The sequence below is a fragment of the Cygnus atratus genome, chromosome 5, assembly GCF_013377495.2.
Source record: "Cygnus atratus isolate AKBS03 ecotype Queensland, Australia chromosome 5, CAtr_DNAZoo_HiC_assembly, whole genome shotgun sequence".
Classification (NCBI taxonomy): Eukaryota; Metazoa; Chordata; class Aves; order Anseriformes; family Anatidae; genus Cygnus; species Cygnus atratus.
Genome location: NC_066366.1, coordinates 12,025,374 through 12,048,176, shown reverse-complemented (window position 1 = coordinate 12,048,176; position 22,803 = coordinate 12,025,374). Strand labels below are relative to the sequence as shown.

The 22,803-nt window shown below is 44.3% G+C and overlaps 1 protein-coding gene across 10 annotated transcripts; it reads right to left on the bottom strand.

Moving 5' to 3' along the window:
• Nucleotides 1–163: 163 nt before the first annotated feature.
• Nucleotides 164–21,498, bottom strand: SLC39A13 (solute carrier family 39 member 13). 10 transcript variants are annotated; one of them, XM_050711063.1, is made up of 13 exons: nt 21,044–21,498; nt 20,791–20,949; nt 17,477–17,581; nt 16,280–16,338; nt 14,579–14,878; nt 14,030–14,143; nt 12,205–12,326; nt 10,761–10,913; nt 5,393–5,482; nt 4,994–5,044; nt 4,654–4,786; nt 4,440–4,539; nt 164–2,965 (listed from the first exon to the last, which is right to left on the bottom strand). In XM_050711063.1, exons 5-13 carry the CDS (start codon nt 14,844–14,846, stop codon nt 2,890–2,892), a joined length of 1,107 nt encoding a protein of 368 aa, XP_050567020.1. In that variant the 5' UTR covers nt 14,847–14,878; nt 16,280–16,338; nt 17,477–17,581; nt 20,791–20,949; nt 21,044–21,498; the 3' UTR covers nt 164–2,889. The 10 variants fall into 10 exon arrangements, with proteins under 10 accessions (XP_050567020.1, XP_050567021.1, XP_035406069.1 ...); XM_050711064.1 differs by lacking the exon at nt 20,791–20,949 and having other exon boundaries at nt 21,044–21,076; XM_035550176.1 differs by lacking the exons at nt 20,791–20,949; nt 21,044–21,498 and adding an exon at nt 20,121–20,434.
• Between the last annotated feature and the right edge of the window lie 1,305 nt (nt 21,499–22,803).

The following is a 22,803-nucleotide window of genomic DNA, read 5'->3' as shown; positions in this document are numbered from 1 at the left end:
CAATTGTGAAAGTCAGAGGAGTAGAGAAGAGGGTCAGACTCCTGAATTCTCTAGACTAACCCAGAGACATTGTTCTGTAATTCAATGAAATTTGAATTGAATGTGTAATTTTAGTTCAATGAAAAGTAGCAATTTCAACAACAACAACAAAAAAATGCAAACCCACAATGAAAAACCATTTATTTCATCTCTATTGTCTCCATGCAGAGCAGACCAATACAGATGAAGTGGGAAAATGCATAAGAGTAGCTGAAAAAATAGAGCTTAGAAAATACTAGTCTCTCTGCATTTCCAAAAGTGACAAATGTGGTGGAGTGATGCTCCATTTCCTCCCAATGCTCTGCATCCTCAGCCCCAGGGCTGACATTGCATGTAGTGGAAAGCCAGCCCCTCCTGTAAGCCCCGTGGATACCTTCTACAGGGTATCTTCCCAAGAACCGCAGACTCTCCGGGCCTGTGGTATCAGCCAAGAAAAACAACTGAGAAATTCTTTCTTCAGTGTCATCCACTTCGCATTCCTGAACGCTGAGCACAAAATCCTGACTGTAGTTTAGTCTTGGCAAGAGTCAGTGCTGATGCAACAACACCAACTCATGGGCACTCACCTGGCAATGCTTCAACTTAAATACCAGCCTCATTTTGAGAAAGACATCTTGGGAAATGGTAGGCACCTCTTTCTCTACAAACTCATCCTCCAGAGCCCTACTACAGGGTCCAGCTAGCTTTAGTCCCCAGGGAGTGGGGGGGAACAACAAAGCCAGAACTAGGGAGGCTAATATATTCCCCCAGTCCCTGCAGGCTAATCATATTAATCTTCCAGGAAAGCGGATGCTAAGTTCAGACTTTCTGACAACTGAATGACAGAGGGAGAAGCTGACAAAGGAAAGCAACTTTGTTTTCCAAAACACTCCCCCTCCCCTAAGAAAAAAAAAGGCACTAAGCCTCCCTCACTGTGAAACTACTTACTGTGTGAGCCTGGGGTAAGGAAAGACGAAAAAAATTTAGACAGCAGTTCCTGGGCAAAGAAAGCTGCAAGCATGAGCTCTCCAGCTCTCCCTGAAAAGTAGGACAGGAGCTGTCATAAGAAAAGAACTGTGTCTACAGTTCAAGAATCTCTTAAGAAAGTAAATGCCTCTGCTGCGGGCAGCATACCTGCATCACTGCTCCGACCCAAATTACCCCCTCTAGGGACAAGCCCTCTTGTTAAGGCTTTGTGCAGACCGGAGAGCTGTGCTCATTTAGAAAAGCTGTTTAAAAACAAAACTGAATTGGTGCAATTCACATTGTGGCACCTGTTTTGCATCCAATGATTCTGCTAGTTCAATTAGACCAGCTTTTAAACAGATTTAAGCAAAGCGAGGATAAGCTCTGCAGAATGGATGATCTAGCAATTGCGCACGTCTCTGTGGCACTAAAACATCCCTGTGGAATGAGGGCTTGGTCAGCCCTGTCTGCTTTGCTCGTCTGGGCAAAGTGCTAGAAATGTCATTCATTTTTATTGGCATAAAATTGCCAAAAATGTTACCCCAAATATTGTACAACAGAAAACTCTTAAAGCATACTTAATGCCACCCTTTCCTCTCCTTACTAAGCACACAGCTTTTCCAGACCCATTTTTTTTTTTAAACTTTTAACCAGCAGTTTCACCTTTCCCATTTCAGCCTCACCTCCCTGCTGCTGTGCCCCTTCCCTTAAGGAATCCCAGTATTATTGCTTATCCATGCATCCCCAACAGACTAACTCCACCATGAGGTAAGGTGGCCAGAAATAAGCTACCATCTATAGCTTTGGTTATAGCACGCCCTTAAACATACCACGTTGAACAGAGGAAGAGCTAACATGGGGTTATATGCTGCTGACCAGGCTGTACTGAATGGTGTCCAACCACTGCCCAAACTGACCTGAGCCATGACAGTCTAGGACTGCTGTAACGTGCCAGGCAGGGCTGACATGCTAATCCTTCCTTCTCAAAAGGGCTTTGAAACTTGTGGGCAGATGGTGGGTGAATTGGGTCTCAAGAGCAGGCTCGGCCATGTTCAGCTGATGGTTATGAGGAGAGGAAGGTTAGAAATACCTACACGTTGCTTTCCTTTCACGTGTAGATGAGCTGATAGTCTGGCAAAAGAAGAATCATTTACTCACCATTTTTCAGAAAAAAAAAAACCAGGCTGTGCTGACTGTTGGAGTGGTAAGGGCTGAGGCAAGTAATCTCCAAGCCGAGCCATTTAATTGTAGTGACCTATCCAAAAGTGCCCCAAGTTCTTGGCTCGATTTCAACATAAGTAAATACTAAACAGACCAAAGAAGTGAACTACCAAGGCTAATACTACCTTTAGGAACAAGTGATGTCAATGAAAAGCCAGAGATAAGTTGGAAAGGAGCCTTTCCCCTCTATCTACAATGCAGGTTTTCATAGCACCGTAACTCCTCGTGGATAGGGAGTTCTGGCTAAAGCTGTTGCTTTACTGTTGCTTTGCCATCCCTGTTCTGTCTCCAGCCCTCAGAGTGGTAGAAAAATTCTTCATCAGCTACAGGGATCGCCTCTGTTGTGTTCACACAAGAGCTTGGGAGGTACAGTTCCATCAGAATGAACGAAATAAAACGTTGTCCATTCTCGGTGGAGCAGTTGTTCAGTTCATTTCTGCTCGCTGTATCTTTTGCTCCATAAAAAAATAGAAGCCCTGATGTGTGGGATTTTAGCAGAACAGGGATAGGAGAGCCAGGGAACGAAGTCCTGCACACCCAGACCTCTTTCTCACCTGCTTCTCACACTAGCAGCCAGATCTGCACGCACACACGTAGGAAATAACATTAGTGTTCCTTATTGCTTTGTAACAGCTCAGAGTCACTGCGGTGGCTCTGGGAGGCATCACGAAGTCAGCGCAGAGGTCAGTCAGTTGTGAATGAGAGTAGCACCATGACTGTAATGCCTGTACACAGGAGCAGAACTTGCTGCAGGGAGTTCCTGGGAAAGAAACAGCAAAATTAGGAGGGGTGTAGACCAATGCCAATAGGCAGCAATGTACAAGCTCATGACTGGTTTTTTCTTTGCCCTTCCAAATCTATCACGAGGAAAACAGCAGTTGTATGACACCATTACACAGCTGAGAAGACTTGTTCGCAGCACCCCAGACAAAGATGCTGTCTATAAACTGACGTGCATTTGTTCCACTCAGCTGCAAGGCTCAAGTTAAGGTTTCAAAAACAATGTAAGCTGATTCTGCTGTGCAACTACCCAACTGCATATTCCTGCCCTTTTACTCACAAGAGAACCAGCACTTCAGCAGCATGTTCAAAGACGGATTAGGAACCTCATTCAACTAATAAATAGCCACAATTAAAAAAAAAAAAGCTGATTAATTTTGCCACTCTTTAATCAAGCATAAATCTAAGATGGTGCTAGAAGTGACTATATACCTGCTACCTCTGTATACTCTGCAAACAGCTGGGCCAGCACAAGAGATTATCAACCCAAAAGCAAGCTCCCAGCTGGTCATTACCATTTTCCTACCAAATGTTCCTGCCTCCTCAGATGTAACTGTGGAGATGTTTTTTGTTTTTTTTGAGCACTTCCTGATTTGTTTCAGTGAAAATGAACTAGATGAGTGAAAGTCTCTCATTTAAACTACAGAAGTTAACCTGTCAATACAACTGAAATATGTGGAAACATTCAGGGGCAGCTCTGCCAGCAGATCTGAGAGGACCTTTACTGTGATACAACTGGATCTGGACCTGCCAGAGCCTCAGTCAGGCTCCATGAAACTAGAATAATACAAATGGGGAAGGCTATAAATATGCATACCAGAATATAGATATCTGTGTAGAGAAGGAATGATCGACTGAGGTGGGATACAGTGAAACTATGAAATGCAGTGACAGAAAAAAACTTATTTTCTACTCGCACAGCAACACAGTGACATCTAAACAAAATTATTAAGCAAGAGGCTAAACAATAAATAATATAAAGCATCATTTCATGCAGTGCAGTCAAACTATGGGAGATTGCAGGAGGCCCAGAGTAACGGATAGGGTCAAAAAGAGATGAGAAAAGCATATGAAAGATATGTTCATGTGTGGTTATCAGACACAAAAGCCTGTACGGGGCCCTGGTTCAGACAGTCCCTAAGCTACTAGTTGCAAGAGCTGAGAAGACAAGACTCTGGAAAGGGTCACCTTACTGGACATGTTTCTGAGCAACCTGCTCTAGCTGCTTGGGCTTCATACTGCACTAGCACAATCTTTGAGACTGACCCAGTTGAAGGTTTTCATGTTTTAAAGGGTCTTTGTGGTCCCATAAACTCAATAGCTAGCACAGCAGCCTTGTTAATGGGATTTGGAAAGCTGGCATTCATGTGCCCCCAAAACAGGCATGGGGAACTGTCACAGCCCTGCTCCTAGGCAGTAAGAAGGGCTGCAGCACAACAGGAGGGAGCACTTACCAAGGGTTCTTTTCCTCCAGGAGATCAGGCACAACGTTTACCAAAGCAATATACAGAAATCCTCCAGAAGTGAAAGGGAGGATCCAGGCTACTGTTTCCCCTGCACAAGCACAGAAAGCTTTCATTACTCCTGAGACAAATCCATGGGAGAGAAGATATACACATGAGGATCATGGGCTCCTCACATTCCTACCAAAGTTCCAGGGAGCCTTACCTGCTCCTTTTGGTGACTGAGCGCATATTGCAAAGCAGGCTCCTAGAATCCCCCCGAGAGCTGTGGATAGCTGCATCTTGGCTGCACTCCAGCGGTCAAACCCAGCCCGAAGTAGGATTGCAAAGTCCCCAACCTAGGAAAATCAAGAGCCAACAGTTGACGAACATTCTCAGAGGCCACCCTTAACAAGACAAGTGCTTCAGGACTGTTTTTAACTTTCCACATTTCCAGTCTCCCAGAGAGCTATCAAAGGGACAAGAAAACATAACTGGACTCAGCTCTTCTCATTCACACAATAAAGCACCCTTGAAACCCCCCACAAGATACAAAGCCCTCTCACCTCATGTGGGATTTCATGCAGGAGAATAGCCATTGTGGTTAAAAACCCAACCTACAGCAGAGGAAAGAAGGTGGTTAAAAAACGGTCCCCTAGATCTGAGAATGAGACTTGCAGGATTACATCATGGCCCCTTTCTCCAAGTTAAGGTTCTTATTAAAAGTGCAGATGAGCTAACCCTTCCCAAAATGCCAGCAGATGGGGGAAACTGAGGTCTCAGGTTTGAAGAAACTTGGAATCAGAGGGTCAAGACGGGATTACTTTTCAATATAGTCTCCATTTTCTCAGAAACTTCCAGAAAATAGGAGTGAACTCCTCATATCTTTGTTTTTTTTGCATGTTGCATCACACTTGGGAACAGACATCTCCACTTCAGTATACAGCTGGTGACAGAAACCTTACCTTTCTGCTAACCAGGAAGCTGGCTGCTACTGCCAGGCCATGTGTGAAGTTATCAATGGTGTTGGCCAGCAAATTGAGGTATCCACTAATCTGCAAAAAGAGAAAAAGAGCCCCTGATAAAGAAAGAGACATATGATAATAGGAAGCACCAGACATGGCTCTTGCATAGGTTATACGGAACCATGATCAGATGGCAAAGGTCAGGACAATCTTAAAGTATGTCAGGGCTCAAGTACAAATTAAATACTCCATTCAGTTTTAGAGTAAATTCAGCTTTAGTGTAGGCAATGCTGTCTGAGATTAGGAAAGACATCTTACTGGTAGAAAGAAAGACAGAGAGAGGGCAAATAACAGAGAAGCTTCAGATACAGAGACAGACAGAAAAAGGAAAAAGAATAAACCAGAGTATCTGATTCAAAATTGAGCCGATACTGGGCAACACTAATTTACACAGGTGACTGGCTTCAAATATGACCTGACCTTGTTTTCTAGCCATGTATTTTAATACCTGTTAAATATCTCCTCTTCAAAAGCTGGCAAGAACAATGCAACAGAACAAATGCTGCTGAAACTGCTTTTTATAACCATATAGATCTTGAAACATTGCACTAAAAAAACTTCTGCATGTGGGTTTGCTTTCCCTTAACAAAGAATAAAGAGAAGATAGTGATGACAGTCACCAAAAAAACACCTACTAGAAGGCTGGATAGCACGTATATGCACTTGTATGCTGACAAACAGATTTCTGAACATTAAAAGTGTATGCCAGTTACCTTCTTCAGAATTACATCTCCAGGTTAGACTTCCCTATCATGCTAATATGTTCCTGTCCAGAAAAAATTGTGTACTTGACCGACCCAAAATGATTTATGAGCGTACCACACCATATCATTTGCTCAGAGGTTGCTTTCTTTGTTTCTCATCAGATTTAACAAAAAACTACCACATGTGGGTCCTGGGCCACTGCAATTCACTGCAGTGTAAATTATCATCAATCCAGGAGTTAGCTGCATCAGACTGTCTCTGGACTGCAAGAACTGGGGGCATACATTACCTGCAGATACAGGGCAGCACCCAGTGAGTGGAAAGGAGAGACCATGTAGAAAACGTAAGGCATTAACTTCTTACTTTACCATCAGGTAAGCCAAAGTTTATCTGGAAAGAACACACGTGCTAATGGGTTTCACAGGCCCTTTTCAATCTTCTCCTCTTCTCTTTTTCTATCAAACTTTCCTTGGGGAATCTTTTCTTCCTGCCATCTGCACACCACAGCTCAGATGGAGCTTTCTGTCAGGTATCTCTCTCAAAAGCATTTACTTTCTGCAGGTTACTTTCCACTGCACAACCTCCAAACATCTTCACAGGCTTTAAACTTTTCACAGTGCATACATAGTTAAATATGAAAATAAGGAATTAAGCAAAGACTAAGTACCATGTTTAAGTAACAATCTAAGCAACATCTCCACAATGGATGCAGAAGTTCCCTGCATGTTTTTGCAAGAAGGAGAAGCACAAAGCAATGTATGCATACAGACCCATGAACACAGCAGTTTTACTTCTCATTCTTTATTTTCAGTCAGATGTGACTGTCTAAAATTTCTCCTTTTCATGTTGGGATTTTATGTGATTGCATTTTCCCCACAGGCTAGTAATAATTATTCAATAGGTTTTATATTAAAATGATTTCCCAAACCACTGTATAGGGAAAAAATAGACTTCATGATTAAAACATTATGACTTTTTCTTGTCAGTGGCTTGGGCAAAAGCTGTCACTGAAAGAAGCAAAGCCTTGGAGTGTTCAGAAATAAATTGGGTTGATTTGACAGTTATGAGCCTCTGACATTTACATTCTGTGAATACCTAATAGGATGTTCTCGTTGCTCATAAAGAGCGCAGCAAGATGAAGTGTTTATGTTCATGCTTCAGAATTAATGTCACTATGCAATAAAACATTCTTCTACAAATCAGCGAGGACCCCTGTGCCATGGGGAAAAAAGAAAAAGAATGAGTACGGAAAAGGTACTCTACAAAGTTTTTACTTGATGAAGGAATAAAGGCTGCAATGCAGGGCAAAACCAATCTGTGTTTGGGTGCAAAGGATGCCTCCCACTTGCAGTGTTTAAGCTAGGACAAGTTATTACAGCAGCGGCCAAAGAGTGTAAGTTCTAATATACATGGAGCAAGGATGACTGATTGCAGCTTACTAATCACTGAAGCCTTGAAGAGTGACATCTCTTTTTGTTTAAGTAGTATCTTTCCATTTTGGGGGAAAAAACAAAACTGTTACTGAGTGCATAGGAGAACCAAAGAAGTCTTTGCTATAGATTTCTCTTTTCTTTGTAGGCTCCTACCTTGCACACTTCCAGCAACATTTTCTCTGCACGTTCCTTTCCCCCCCCAGTGCAGTCCATGACAGCCACTTCTCCACCAGATAAGGCCAGTGAGACTTACCTGTTGATCTTCCAACCAGGCAGAGCTGTCAAACAGCATGCAACATCTAAGCTCTGCCAGAGTTTTTCAACAGGACATTAGTCTGCATTCCTCCTCTACTGCCACGCTGATTTTTATGGATCTTGCAGAAATCTGATTACCCTTCAGATTTCTACCCTCTCTGAAACTCTAGTAAAATTAATTATGGGTTCAAAAGTTATTGAAAAATGAAGGGCAGAACAGATGGACAGGCAGATGGAATGACTGCTTATGTTGTTTCCTAAGGAAACAAGGTAGAAATATCTTGATAATTTTGGTAATCTCCCCCCTACTAGAAAGACTATTAAAATCTTCAGATTAAATGCCCAGAAGGTAGAAAGTTAAAATTACATACATTAACTCCTGAGTTTCTATTTCATGTGTATTCCTAACAGTCTGCAAGACTAAATAGACATGTTAGGATTTTAAAGCTAGAAGAGGTCTCCATGATCAGCTAAGACCTTCTATATAACACAACTGAAATAGAAACTTCCAGTTTCTGCATAAAGCCTGTTGTTTCTTAAGCTATAGTGTATTTTGTAGAAAAAAGCTTAAATCACAGCTTAAAGCCCACAAGTGACAAAGAATCTACTATGTCTCTAGGTAAGTTGTCCCACTGGCAAGATACCCTCCATCACAGAGTTGTCTTCTATTTCTAATCTGCTTCTACTTAGTACAGCTTTAGCTTTTCACATATAGTCATGCCTCTCGCATGGGTATTCGTATACCTTAAAGTCACCCCTGATTCATCACTTCTATAAAGCTAAAAGCTGAAGAAGAACACTTAAGAAAAACCATGTACTGCAAACCTGAAGTAATTATTTCAGCTCTTTTCTGATCACTTTGCAATTTATTGATACTATTTTGGCTATCATGAATACTACAGAAAAAGCCAAATAAAGAGTCAGGTCTACTGCTATATGGAAAGAAACACTTGCTTTTGGTCTTACATACTATTTCCTACTCACTTGGTCATCCTCCTGACTATAGCATCATAACGGAAGAGTGTATTCAACCAATTTCCTACTATGATTCTCACATCTTTTTCCAAGGCACTGACTTCCTGGAATCTCTCCCTATCTTACAAGTGTCATCTGTATTCTTTCTTAATCTATTACTTGATATTTGCTTCTATCAAAACATGTTAAAAATTCATCTCTTTTGATCAAATTACTCCGTTTAGCAACTGTCACCGACCTCATGCAGTCACAATATGACATTTAAGTAACAGAGTAGTATCTGCAAATGTAAAGATGTACTTTTTTTTTTAAACAATCAATTACAAAAATCATAAACCAGTAGTGAACAGATCTGAGGGGGGCTGCATTAATCCAGTCCCTGTTTACAACATAGAATAACAGATTTTTTATATTAGTAAGGTTGATTTCATGCAGTACCAGTTTTATTAGAATTTGGGAGAAAGCTGTCAGTATCATTACCAAACGATCTTATGACTGAACAGAGGCAGGGAAAAATGTCTAGTTGACAAAATTTATCTTCCATAATACCATATCAATTAGCAATAATTACATGATTACTTTTTACATTAGAACAAGGCACCGAGCAATTGTGTCCCTCGTCAGTGTTTCATTTCTACTTGAAATCATTGGAGGACTAACCCATCCTCAAAGTCCACGGTTCCTTGTATAAACCTTTCTAAAATAAATGCACAATGTTTCATAACCCAGTAATACTGTCTTCTTCAGCGCTGTCAGCTCCAGAACGACCAATGCAGCACCTTGCACTTTGTCATAGCATTCTGTACAGATTACGTGAATGTGACAGGTATCAAAACCACCCAGTGATCTCAACATGTCTTTCACATTGTATAGTAATAGCTACAAGGTTACAGCAAAACAACTTTAAAATAGAAAGAGCCTCTGACTGACCACATGGCCAGGTTTGGGCTAGTTTGCGTAACCACACTTTCTGTTCATAGTCACTCTCCTACAAATCTTTCACATTTTAAAGTGCTTTCAAACTCAAATTATAGGTCCTCCTTGGTCAAAGTGATCTTTTACTCTCTTGCATGTAATGGTCACCCAGGCAGGGTTTCCCACAGTGCAAAGATAGTAACAAAAGCAAGAGCAAAGCCAATCTAAAGGTTAGCACTGGGCCGTGGCTACAGTACTCCTTTTCTGTCCTCCACCTCCAGTCCTGTGAGCTCGCTGATTGATCTCCCTTATCCCAGGGCTACAGGTTTACATGGGAAGCTGATTTAAGATGATAAATTAGGAAAGAAACCTACACAGAAAAATAATCATCATCATCAAAAAAATCTTTGCCTGTTTAGTTCCCTGAATAGGCTCACTGTAGGGGTCAGATGAGGCCCAGTGCAAATGAAGTGATGACAAATGGCAGGTTTGGAGGCAGAAGTGGAAAGGAGGCTCTTTTGGGCAGCAGATGGCTGCTATTCAAAAAAACCTGAATTTAAGTTTTACAGCTTCAGCTGCCAAAATACATCCAAAAGGTGCCTTAAAAGGAAGCATGCTGTTCACAATTAATACAATGTAGGCACTGGAGAAACAATAAAGTCATTACTCAAAAAGTTAAGCAAATAAAGATATACTGAGTATAAGATAATAGGGTAAATTGAAAAGTACTGTACTTTGGTCTCAGGATTCAGTCAGAACACCCATCCCCAGGCTTATGCCTTCACAATAGTGATTTTGCCTCTTTTGCATAAGCTGCAGTGCAGATTTTCTCCCAGTGAGTATCTTATTTCCTTCCTGCTGTGACTTTGACAGAGCAAAATTTAAGTGTAACTCACTCAAACACTGAGTCCCCCACTCAGGCACAGTTCTCTCCACAGACAACTCTTCCTCCTGACTGGAAGATCTTTGCCCAGAAAACATAGGATGTGAATCATCTAGAAAAAGGCTGCTTGTGGGTCTCTTACCTTGATTCTGTTGTCTGTTGGACACGACTGCGGAGTGGAACCATTACACTGAGTTGAACCTGTTTCCTCTCTTTGGGATCTGCCTGATACCTTTGACAGGGGGTAGCCACTTCCATTGGGAATCTTTCCAGCTGGTGCTTTGTAATCACAGCCCTAAATTAGGGGAAAACAACTTGTCACTGCCTTTTTGTCCTCCACACAGAGCACAAATCTAGATTAGAAATCCAACCTTCAGCCTTAATAGTTTCATTCTTACAACCCAAATCAGTAGCTTTGGTACCCAAATCTACCCATGACAACGACCAGAAACAAGACAGACTTCAGAGAGTGTCACACCTTGTCACATCTGCACAAGAGCAATGAATTCTCCAAGCATCAGGAGAAGGAAAATAGAAAGAAATACAGGGAATCAGAGTCAGGCCCCTTTGACATGAGCAAGGTTCCACTGGGAAGATGAGGGACTCAATCTGTCAGTCCTGCTGGCAGCTACTGCCCAGAGAAACTCAATTCCATCTGGGCTGGGGGTGAAGAAATAAAGAGTCTTGTTCTCCCCAGTGCGTCAGGATAACTGAATCCTAAAGAGTTATTCTATAGCTGTGATTGTCAGTTTCCAAATAAACTGTTCATCTCAGACTTCAGTCTCTATATATGAGCTGAAGTTCCTTTCAATTTAGTCTCGAGTCAAAACAATAGCTAACTGCTTACCCAGTTCCTGACCTGCTCTTTTCTCTCTCAAAAGGCATGGCACAGAAAGTACTGAACAGCCTATAGGAGAGCTGCTGCTAGGAACCAGGCAGATGGGTTAGGACTAGCCACTATCCTCTGTCTTGGTGTTACCTCCTGGTTCCTGTTTTGTCAGTGTTGCTTCTTTGCTGCTGGGTGACTCTTGTCTGAACCACTGCATAGCATGCTCTGGCCAACTATAAACCCTGTCTACCACGTTAGCAGCTCCATGGAACAAGCGCCTGGTTCAGATCACACCCAGAAGAAGTGGACAGCAAGGAATGTCTTCCAAAGAATGTTGGTCTTTACCCTGACTGAGGACGCAGAAGGAGAGCGAGTCCAGATTACTCAGTAGAGCATGTGTCAGCAAACTGTCATCTCTCAAAGGTTATCTGAGGTAGTCTCAACTGCAGAGCACTCCAGCTCCCAGTCCATATAGAAGGGGAGCTCTTTTTTCACACAAACCACATCAAGAACAAAACCAGCCCAGAGGCGAGAAATCTCAGCTAAAACCACACAAAGCCTGTAGATGGAATACATTCTAGAACCATGTGTCAAAGTGGCAAAAGGCTCCAAAAGGCCTTTGATAAGCTACTCACAGCTCCAGGATCCTTTGCTGAGCCTGCCAGGTAGGGCAGATGAGGTGTTTAATACAGTGCTTACATGTCTGACTCACCATCTAAACACAACAACACTCCCTCCCCTCTGGCTACTCACTTACCACACCAGGGCACTCCTTCTCCTCTTTCTCTAGGAAAATCTTCTCTAGCGTCAGGAAGGTCAGGAAACCAATAATCACCCAGAGACCCAGAAGCTTCTGCTGCTGAAAGCTCTGCCCTTCTCCTAAGGGACAACAGAAAAAATTCCTTCATGTCACTTCCGAGAACACAGTGTCTTCCCACATGGGAACCCCACCTGCCCCAGATAGTTTAATCACCAGTCCCAAGACAAAAACACAAAAGAACAGAAACACCTCCTGCAAGGAGTAGAAAGCAACTATATCTCACAGAAAATTAAGTTAATCTGCTCGTTGTTGATCTAAGTAAAAGGTATCCTCATCTCGAGACACTTAGTGTGAGAGCCCCCACCCCTTTTACTTCAACAGTGCAATCGGGAATGTTTCTTGACAACACTGGGAACTTCCCAGTGCCCCAGAGGCAAGTGAACATTACATCAATAAAAATCCTGCAGCTCTATCTACCGAGCAGCAAGACCCAACATGAAATCTGACATTAGTGGAGCTACAAACTCACCTTCCCCTTTCTGCCACACCTGGGCAAGTTATTAAGCCCAAAGCTATAAACTTTCTTTTTAATTACATCCAAGCTTGTGAGATAATCATCCTTTCAGCCTGGCTGCAGAAATGGAGGTTGCAGTGGAGGAACAGAACGATTCTGCAGTGGGGCATATATGGGTAATGGAAACCTTTATGCTTCAGGACAACGTAAGAAGCAAACAAGCTAGAGCAGGAAGAGAGTCATTAGGGAACCACTGTAGGAAGAGGGGAAAAAAGGCCAGCAGGTAGTAGGTTCTGCTAACAGTACCAGAGCCATGAAAAGGAAGAGAACCACAGGATCATTAGATCTGTGGAGCATTTGAAATCCCAGGAGGTGGCTATAAGGAAGTCTGGGAAACCTACAGCATCCTTTTCACCGCTCTTTCATTTTTAGCGATGAAAGAATTTCGTAGCTTCTCAACAGGTGGGATGCAGCAGCACTTGCCTTCTCACATCAGTTTGCCAAAGCAGAAAGTTACAATTGCTGCGGGTTTCTGCAAGTCTGGCCATCCGAGGGGTGAAGGATACACACCAATACCACAAGCTGCATCCCAACAGTGTTTAGTTTGCTGCCAAACACAGGTTTCTGTCACCTCTATTTGTTTCCCTCCCCACCTCCCCAGACACCACCTTAGTCAATGTCTCTATGGACAATCATTGTTCAAGGAGAAGTCATGGAAAAAAGACTGAGAGGAGAGCACATTTGGGCTCCAACTGATGAAGTGGAGGGATCCCAGTTAGTTCCAAGAAAAAGGCTGTAGGAGAAGCACTGTTGTGATAGGGATAGATTTACAGGCAAGATGCACGTGATAGGGCAGAAACCCCCACCTGAAACAGCAGGCATGTTCATATACCCGACCACACACGGATTCATAACTTTCCATCAGGTTAAAGAAGCATTCCCTTTCCTTAGGGAAAGGGCAAAGGAGAATCAGAGATTTACAAGAGCCCAAAGCAAGGCAGGAAAAGTCAATAGACAAGAAACCTGTTCGAAGTTACTAAACAAAGAAATCATGCTCATCTCAGGAAGTTTCCGATCTTGAAAACTTTGGAGTATAAAGAGAAATTATTACATGTTTTTATTTTTCATACAGTTTTCCCTAAGCATTTGCTTTTACACATTGTTCAAAGCAGAGTAACAGCCTGGACCAGTTTTTGGGCCAGGGCTGACACAGTCCGGCTGGTTTTGTGTTTTTGGGATGGAACAGACCCAAAAAATGTAGCAGTAGCCACAGCATGAGCTGCTTCTATGCATATAAGGCTTTCGTACCTGTTGTTGCACTGCACGTGTAGGCCCAGGCTTCGGGAAGCAGGTGCAGAAACACATTCCCCAGTAGTCCACCAATTGCAAAGCTCAACAACTGCTTCAAACGACGTGATCCAGCTAAAAAAAGAAACAAAAACCTGATTATAACTCAGCTTGAAGCCAAAACATCTCCAGCTGAGCTTTTGCACAAACAGACCTAAATTAGAAGCATCTGCAAACCAAGCTTTCAAAGGAGAGAGCATGGAAGAAATAGCTGGAGTGCAAAAAGAAGCCCTTGCACTGCAAGGCTGGGACAGCTGTGTGTGGGAGGGTCCTGGACCAAGCAGCTCCCCAGGTGTACAATAAATGATATTCTGTACAAGTTCCTTCCAGGACTTGCATTTGTTAGAGGATTCCCCATCAAATCGACAGGTATGGCCTAAAGCACTGCAAATGGAATGCCTGCTCTAGGGGACGCTATTGCTGTGACACTGGGATGATACAAGATCCTGCTCATCAGTCACAACCAAGGACCTCTGTCTTCAGAAAGGCTAACGCAGGTAGCAGGCTTACCTTCTGACCGCAGAGCGGCTCCTGTCTCAAAGGGGATCACGAGCAAGGGGAAGACCCCACTCAGCCCCACCATGAACGAGCCGATGAGGGAACAGACCCAGGCATCCAGCCGCTCGCTGCTGAACGGGTTTCCCCAGGACTCTGCTTCCTTCTCGCACAGAGGGCCAGAACTGGCAGCAGCATGACTCCTCGGGAGCTGCTGAGCTTCACAGGCCACGATCAGAAACAAGGAGAACGTCCCATCAAGCAGAAGCTTTTGTTTTGTCATCGCTAAGTGGTCTCAGCCAGGCTGGCCGATCTCTGGTAAGAATAGAGGAGAACGGTTCTGAGAGCATGCTGGAGGCTCTTTCTTACCACCCAGGAGAAAAGGCCTTGGTCACGCAATCCATCCCTCAGCATCTTACTGCAGGTGGGTATCCCCCTTCCCCCCAGAAGGAAGCATCCGAAATTCTCCCCGATTTCAACACAGTACTAAAGGACACTGTTTATCATCAGGTATGTGAAACTGTGCGTGAGACACCTTGCAAACAAGTCTTCCTTCCAGAATCTCCCCTCCAGTGGGCTGGACAAGGACTCCCCAGGGCCAGGACCCACAGGTAGCCTTGTCCTTGCCCTTCAGTTTCCCAAGGCTCCAGAAAAAGATCTTGGCCACAGACGTTACCAGGATCAGTCTTCTCTTTGCCTTTTCGGTGAGCTGCTCTAAGAGCCCTCTCTGGTACTTTTTATCATGAAATTGGTATGTCAGAATTACAAAACCCAAGAGAGGTTGTGGGAATACTGGGTAGAAAAGATAACTGAAGATACGGAGTAGCATCTAACAAATCAGGATGCAAGACAGGCAACTAAGTGGGAAAGGGAACATAACAGAGGTCCATAAAGTCACGATTGGTGTAAACAGCATAAACAGGGATAGATTATTCACCGTGTCTACAAATGTAAGTACTAACAGCCATCACGTGAAGCCAGTGAGGGTCGGCTTCAAAATGAAAACAAACATGACACCAGCTGGTAACTTGCGTGGCGGCATTTCTCCAAAAACAATGCAAAATTTTACATGGATTCAACAACAGACAGACTAGACACTACGAAAATAAATCTATTGATTGTTCATGGTTAGACAGCTCGTGTTAGATGCAGGAAATTCTCTTATTTGAAAGGAGCTGGAGATTGAAAGAGTAGTTGGAAAATATCTTATATACTTGCTCTATTTTTACTCCTTCCTACAAGTCTGCTGGGTTAGATGGACTCTTAGTCAAAGGCAGCACAGCTGTTACTAAGAACTCTTCAGTCGCAAGAAAACTGGAGAGAAAAAGGGCATGTTAGAAGCAGAAAATAAAGATAATTACACACTCACTGGCAAATAGGAAAGGAAAGCAAATGACACAAAGGCTGAAGTACAAATGCCTCCTTCAGTTTCCAGAAGGAGGAGTGAAACGTGGCAAGCAAAATTAATTTGGAAACAGAAGAACAGAGTGGATTAGGAAAGAATGGCATAAGGATTGTTCACAAGGCAGCTGCAGATTGAGAGGAATAACGGCATTCACCTGAAAGCATTTAAGAAACCAGTTACAGTAATCTGAAGCATCTTTGAAATTTACAGGAATACGGGAAGGCCACAGAAGGCTCAAGAAGCATCATGCCTCATCTACCTTCACAAAAAGAAAAAAATAAAAGGCGGGTGCGACTGAAGAAGTTACTGACCGGTAACTTCAATCCTCTGAAAGGTTCTTGATGAATTTAAGTGATCAGTTTGCATTTACCTATAAGATAAGAAAGTGATAAAGACAGCAAAGTATTAAATAACAGCCAAACAGAAAAGGGCCTGAAATTGTCAAGAAAAAAATCAGGGTGTTGGAACCGATCTAAGGGCTCACTGCAGTGGAAAAGGACAACGTTGACCCTTGTCTCCCCATCCTCTCAGTCAGCCTCCCCTTCCCATGCTCAAACCCGACTCCATGAGTGAGTGGGTTCAAAACAAATCAGCAGAGACTTTTTATCCCCAGAGGCTCTTCCAGTTTCGGTCCCCGAACTAGATCACTGCTGGAGGAAGGCCCAGCTGCAGCGAGCAACCAAGGAGAACAGTAAAAAACAGGGTCCCACAGAACTTGTGAAGGAGGACACCAAGCTCCAAGCACAGTAACCACAGACATCAGGAGTATGAAGGATGCAAGAAGGAACCATTGAAGATGCTAGCTTGGCTGGCTGCAAAAGAACCACTAAAACTTTTTGTGGAAAGATAACATCTATTGGAATGTAAACTATTGACCCATACAAAACCCATCCCTTGTTTCTGGACAAAGACAAAAAACCTTTAACATCCCAAGTTTAAGCCATCTCAGGTTTTTGTGGCATCTTATTGCAGTGTTACGATCTGGCTGTGAGAACCCTAGACCTACCTATAACATACTGTCAAACCAATCTCAGCAAAGATGAGCACAAAACGCCAGACTAATGAAAAAAAAATCAAATGGATATGACAAAATACTAACTCCAATGTGCCAGGAGGAAAAAAAAAAAAAAAAAAGGCATACGCGATTACATTGATTCAGAAAATAAATCTGAGCCAGCAACACAAGCCCGCCACTAAGCAGGCGAATGACATCCCGGGACATACCAACAGCTACATTGTTTGTGTGACACGGAGGTAGTGATTCCATTCTACTCCCCACAAATGAAACTTTAGCCATAAGACACTACCCACCTCACACACTGTACTTTATAAAACAGATGTAAAAATAAGAGATGTTCCAGTGGACAGAAACAAAAATACGAGTTTAGAAAGTACAACCTGGAAGAAAAGACTGAAGGACCTGGGTGTGTTTAGTCTAGAAAAGATAACATTGAAGGGAACAGAACAGTCTGCATGCATCAGTAGTCACAAGGGGGAAAGTACTCAACTCTTCCACGCTGTGGAATCAGCTCAAGTAGTAAACACAATTCAACTTGGATATGAAGAAACTAGTTTAAATAGTGCCAAAATGGTAATATACTGGAACAGGTTACCTATGATGCAGAAACAGAAAAAAAAAAAAAAAGAGTAAGCTCCTTATCCAGATGTTCTTTCATTGCAATGACTAGATCCTGTCTTGAAGTCCCTCCCAGCCCTATGCCCCAGACCCTTGCTCTACTGGCAGGACCCTACTGAAAGTGGCAGCTCTTCAGCTGCCCGTTATTATCAGCACAAGAGAATACAGAAGGTTGAGTAGCAGAAGCAAGGGACATTTTCACCTCACAGCACTCAGGTACCCATTCATCTCCGCCACTGAAGTGAACAGGCACAGGGCTGATGCTTGGATTAGAACTTGAAAATGACTGAAAACAGCTTATTTGTGAGGAGTGAAGCCATTCCAGCAAAAAACATCAGGATTAATACAACTACCATATGTGTGTGAAGATGCAAGGAATACACATAGCAAAACAGCTGCTCTCCTGCAGCTTGGCAATGATGGGAAGTGGCATAAACTGGCCCCATCTGTCCCATGGTTGCCACAAAGTTAACAGCTTTTGGGAATCGGTCTGGAAAAGAAATCACCACAACTGCTGCAACAGGTCCAATTCTTCCATCTAGTTCTGCCCACTCATAGCCCGTGTCTTCCCCAAAGGACACCTGGAAGGGTCTCTGAGACTGAGTGACCAAAATCCTGGATAGAGGCAGTAGCACACAGGGCAAAGGACATGTCCAGGGCTCTGAAAACAGGCTGCATATCTGGCTTCATTTCCTTTTCCCAGCAACAAAAGGGACCAGGGTCCTCCAAAAAGAGATGGTGGTGAACAATAAACAGTCACAAGGGGTAGAAAACCAATTCCCCTAACTCAGCTGTGTGTCAGTCAACCTTCTGAGGTTGACGGATCTTTTTTCTCTTGTTAATCACACTAGGGAAAAACAGTACATTTCTTCACCCCGTGCTGGCTGACCATCATTACCTTGTAGCTCAAGAACATCCCCAAATCTCAGGCAATGAATTCCTGATGTAAATAAAACATCTATGAGGACCTCGGTGCATCATCCAGGACATACATGCACTGATTTTTGTGCTCAGCTAATTATTTAGAACACACTTCCTGCATATGCTTCTTCACAATATATCATAACCACTTGCTCTAAAAAAATGCAGGTTTTATTCCATAACCCCTTTGCTTTTCTGTCACATTACTATATGCTCTTCATGAAATGTTAAGTTTACTTCAAATCTCTGAAATAAAACTGGCTATTCCCGAGACAAATTTTTAAGAGGAAGGAAGGGAGCAATCAGAATGCAGTCCTAGGATAAAAAAAGCTCAAGAGAGAAAATAATACCCTGCCACTACAGTTTAAGAGGATGGAAGATGTCTTTACCTACCCCTAATTTTAGACATCAGCATCTGTTTTAGGAACCCTATAGAGAAATTTCTAAAGAAAGCAGTTGCATGTTCTCAGAAAGATCCACTGCCACTATGGGGCAGAAGCATAACCACATTTATAAGAAATGTGTTTTTTCTCAAGAAAGGTATATATTTTTAAGAACATGCATACGAGAAAAATCACCACTGCATCATTTACTCATCGGTTTTGACAAAGATGTCCTTTGGTATCACACCTCCCGGCCATGCCGGGAACAGAACCTGTTCACCAGTACCACCAGCAGGTCCCAGAGTGGAGCATTCAAGTCAGGTCTGCTCTGACTGGGATTCTGAACTGAAGTAACAGCTAGGTCTTCCCAGCTCAGGAAGAACAAACATGAAAATTTGCCATTTACACACTCCTTAGTGGGAAGAAGGGGAAGACTCAACACCAACTGAGAAGAGCACATGCCCTCCTCCTGGGAGACTCCCACAGCCTCCCCTACCTCACTGAGCTCTGGTCTGTGGCAGGTAGTGCCTGAGAAAACAGTCAAAACTCAAAATGCCAAGGTAAAAATCTACTGGAAAACAGAAAATAAAATATTTACACGACAAAGATTCCTGCAGAGACCCACCGCCTCCCTTCCTGGACACTTTGCCTTTTCAGACCACACAGCTTCAGCTCTGTCTCAGCACAATTGCTCGCTGCCACACAATGACATTTCAGATGTTGCCGAGAGTAGGAAAAAAAAGATCTTTATAACAACTGTTATAAACAACTGTTTTCCCTGGAAGCCAGTTGCTTGGCCTTAGAGTTGCAAAAGAGTATTGCATGGAAAAAAAAAAAGTTATTTTCCAGGGAGGAAGCATTATTTTCTGCCAAAAAAATTCTCCACAAGCCACCTCCCTCCATTAGCCCCGTGGAGAGCTCTGAATTCCTCCTGGAAGCCCTGACCCCGGTGGAGGCACAGCAGGCCTGCAGGCTCCCAGGGCACGCTCTCCTCTCTGTCACAAATCACAGCCTGTCTGCAGCGACCCCACCGCTCTGCGGGGACCCTTCCCCTCTTCCCCATTCCTCTCCTACTGAATCACTGCACGCAGAGCCTCTCATTTCTGCAGACCGGGCACATCGCAGCGTGTGCAGCTGGAGGCGCACGGGGTTAAGCACAGCGGGGTACGGCAGGGCAGGCAGATGGGGCACCCGGCACAGCTCTGCCCTCACCTTCTCCCGCAGGCACGGCAGGCAGCTGAAGCACCGACTCCGTCCCCATCCCACCCGCCGCCGGCTCGCCGGGAGGAAAGCTGGCAGCCGGTTGGGGCTGCCCCCGGGCCCGGCTCCGCCGCAGCTCCCCGCGGGGGCCGAGCGGCGAGGCGGCCGGAGTTACTTCGCAAACTTTCCGCGCCTCGTCCCCTCAGCGGGCCCGGCGCAGCGAGGCTCCGCGAAATGGCGGCGCGGACCCCCCGCCCGCCGCCAAACCTCCGGCCCCGCTCCAACCCCGTCCCCCCACCGGCCCCCTCAGCGCCTCCCGCCCTTACCGTGCGCCGCCGCCGCGCCCCGCGCCGCCGCTGCCATCCAGCCGCAGCACGGCGCCCGCCTGCCCCGCCCGGCCGCCCCCAGTCCCCGCCTCCCCCGGCCGGCCACGTCGGTCCCGGCCTCCTCGGCACCAGCCGCGGACCCAGCGCCGCCGCCAGCGCCGCGCTCGCTTCCGGCCGCCGCCACCGGGGGGCCGGCGTCGGGCCCGCTTCCTGCGGGGACCCGTCCGCCGAGGAGGGGCCTGGGGGGATCTAGGGGGGCTACAAGTCCCCTGTTGTCACGGGTAAAAGCGTGGCAGCCCTCCTTAGAACTCGCCCTCCGCAAGTTTTTAAAAAGATGAAGTAACTTTTGAAAGTACCTGCCGCTATACAGGTTTCTGTAGCAGGTGGATGTGTTACAGCCTTCCTGATGTCGCTTGGGTGACACCAGAGCTCTGACAATGTAACCCTGACTGTTAATGGTGAAGAATATCCACGGTTCTTACTGAGGTTTGCAGAAACTTCATGTGCTCAAAAAACTAGGTCAGCAGAGAACAAAGATTTACTTTTATACAAGCTGAACTAGCTCAGAGCTATAGTTTCCAATACACTTTCCAAAATATACTAACGTACCTTTCAGTTCCATCTCACCATTTCCCCTGCGACACAGAACTCTTCTCACTCCAATTTCCAGAACAAACCCCGTTCCCCTAGGAGACGCTGCTGATGCTGACGTTCCTCCTGTCTGCAGTCTCACCCCGGTCTCATTACATCACTCCAATGTCACGCCGCGGAGCAGGAGTTTGGAATTCAGTCAGCCATCAGTAGCCTGCGCTGGCTGGGCTGCTCTTTCTGCAGCCATGTAATGGGAATACAATCTGACACGGACGCATTGCGAAGGCAGTTTAAGAAAAGTTTCATCTTTCTCAGTCAGAAGCAGAAAGTTTATGTTGGGAGCTGAATTCTGAAAGCAAGTTTTGGTTCCGATGTTGTAAGTTTTATCGTTCCTGTGTTCCACGGCCGCCTTCCTATTGCCTGAATAACTGTCATCAGTCCCCAGTGGCGCAGTTCCCTGTGCTGACAGATCATGTCTGTGATTATCACAGTTAAAACAGGCAGGCACTTCCTCGGGTAAACCGAGCCACACTGAGCACCTGGGACTATCGGAATCAAGAGCAGTATCCTGGGCTCAGTGAAGTAAATGGGTTTGCTTTTGACTTCAGTGGTGCAGGATTTCACTCCAAGACATTGAGTTTTAATTTGTACCCTACTGCAAGCCAAACAGGGAGAATTCCGGATGAAATGTGCACTCAGTACCTTATGCCATCAAGTGGCAGCTGTACCACACTGCATCAAATGGAGCTTTTTCCCAGTGGGTGGCTGAATTCTTAGCTGCAGTGAATTTTCAGCAACAGTCGGGAGATCAGTATGGCTCAGTCAGAGTCCAGCAGGCTGGGTCCAAAAGTAAAGGTGTAAAAACGTAAAGATGGATTCTGTTAAAACAGCGATGAGGCAACTGGAGCAGGGCGCAGGGACCTCTTGCCTCCCTTGAGCCATGGCACCTCGTCAGCCTGATTTCTCCAAAAGTGACTTTTAGGTTTCTCTGTTCTTTACTAAATGATGTTTTTAGCTGAGGAGAAAAAAAAATCAGGTCACTTGTAATCGCAGACTAACAAAACCAGCCACCTTAAATCCACTTCTTCTCCTCCTTTTTGAGTTGTAACTGATGTTTTTGCCTCTCTAACATCTTTATGTAGGTGTTTCCAGCATTTACCCTTGCTTAGGAGGTTTGTGGTCCCTTGTGACGTTCTTGCTGGAGTGGGGCACTGTATTGGTGGAAATAAAGCAGTTTTCCAGAAAAAAAAAAAAAAAGAAAAAAAAAAAGCCACTATAGTTCGTGAAGACAGAGGCATAGGGTGTACCTTGTGCAGGGTCCCCAAAGGCTGGCATGTTGTGTATCCACAAAAGTGAAGAGATATCAGCAGAGCTTGATCCATATATTGGGAAATATTTTTATTTACTGAAAAAAAATCAGTTACTGATACATATTAGTGAATTAATGGGCAATGCTGCAAACAATTTGATTCACAAAGTCTTAACTAAAATGCAACTGCTTCACATGTTATTGCACAACCAGAAATAAATGCTAGAATTAGTGTATCAGGTCAAGAACAAGTTTAATTCAATCAAAAAGATACTTTATTGGTTGGCTCACCAATCTGAAAAAAATCAGGTTGGAGCACTCAGGATGAAAAATTGGTGGAATAAATATAAAATAAAAAATGGAAAATCAGTTATTCTCACACGTCTAGTTGGTTCTTGAGATTTCTGGAGTTTGGCGGCTCGAAATTGCTCGGGAGCAGCTCGATACCATGTTGGGAAAAGAGGAAATA

Bases quoted from the DNA above. Each gene is read 5' to 3' on its own strand.
- SLC39A13 (XM_050711063.1), bottom strand. From the start codon at position 14,846: ATGACAAAACAAAAGCTTCTGCTTGATGGGACGTTCTCCTTGTTTCTG. The intron at 5,045-5,392 runs GTAAGGTTTCTG...CCTCTGCTGTAG, and splicing joins GCTTCCTGGTTAGCAGAAAG to GTTGGGTTTTTAACCACAAT. The intron at 4,540-4,653 runs GTAAGGCTCCCT...GTGCTTGTGCAG, and splicing joins TCAGTCACCAAAAGGAGCAG to GGGAAACAGTAGCCTGGATC.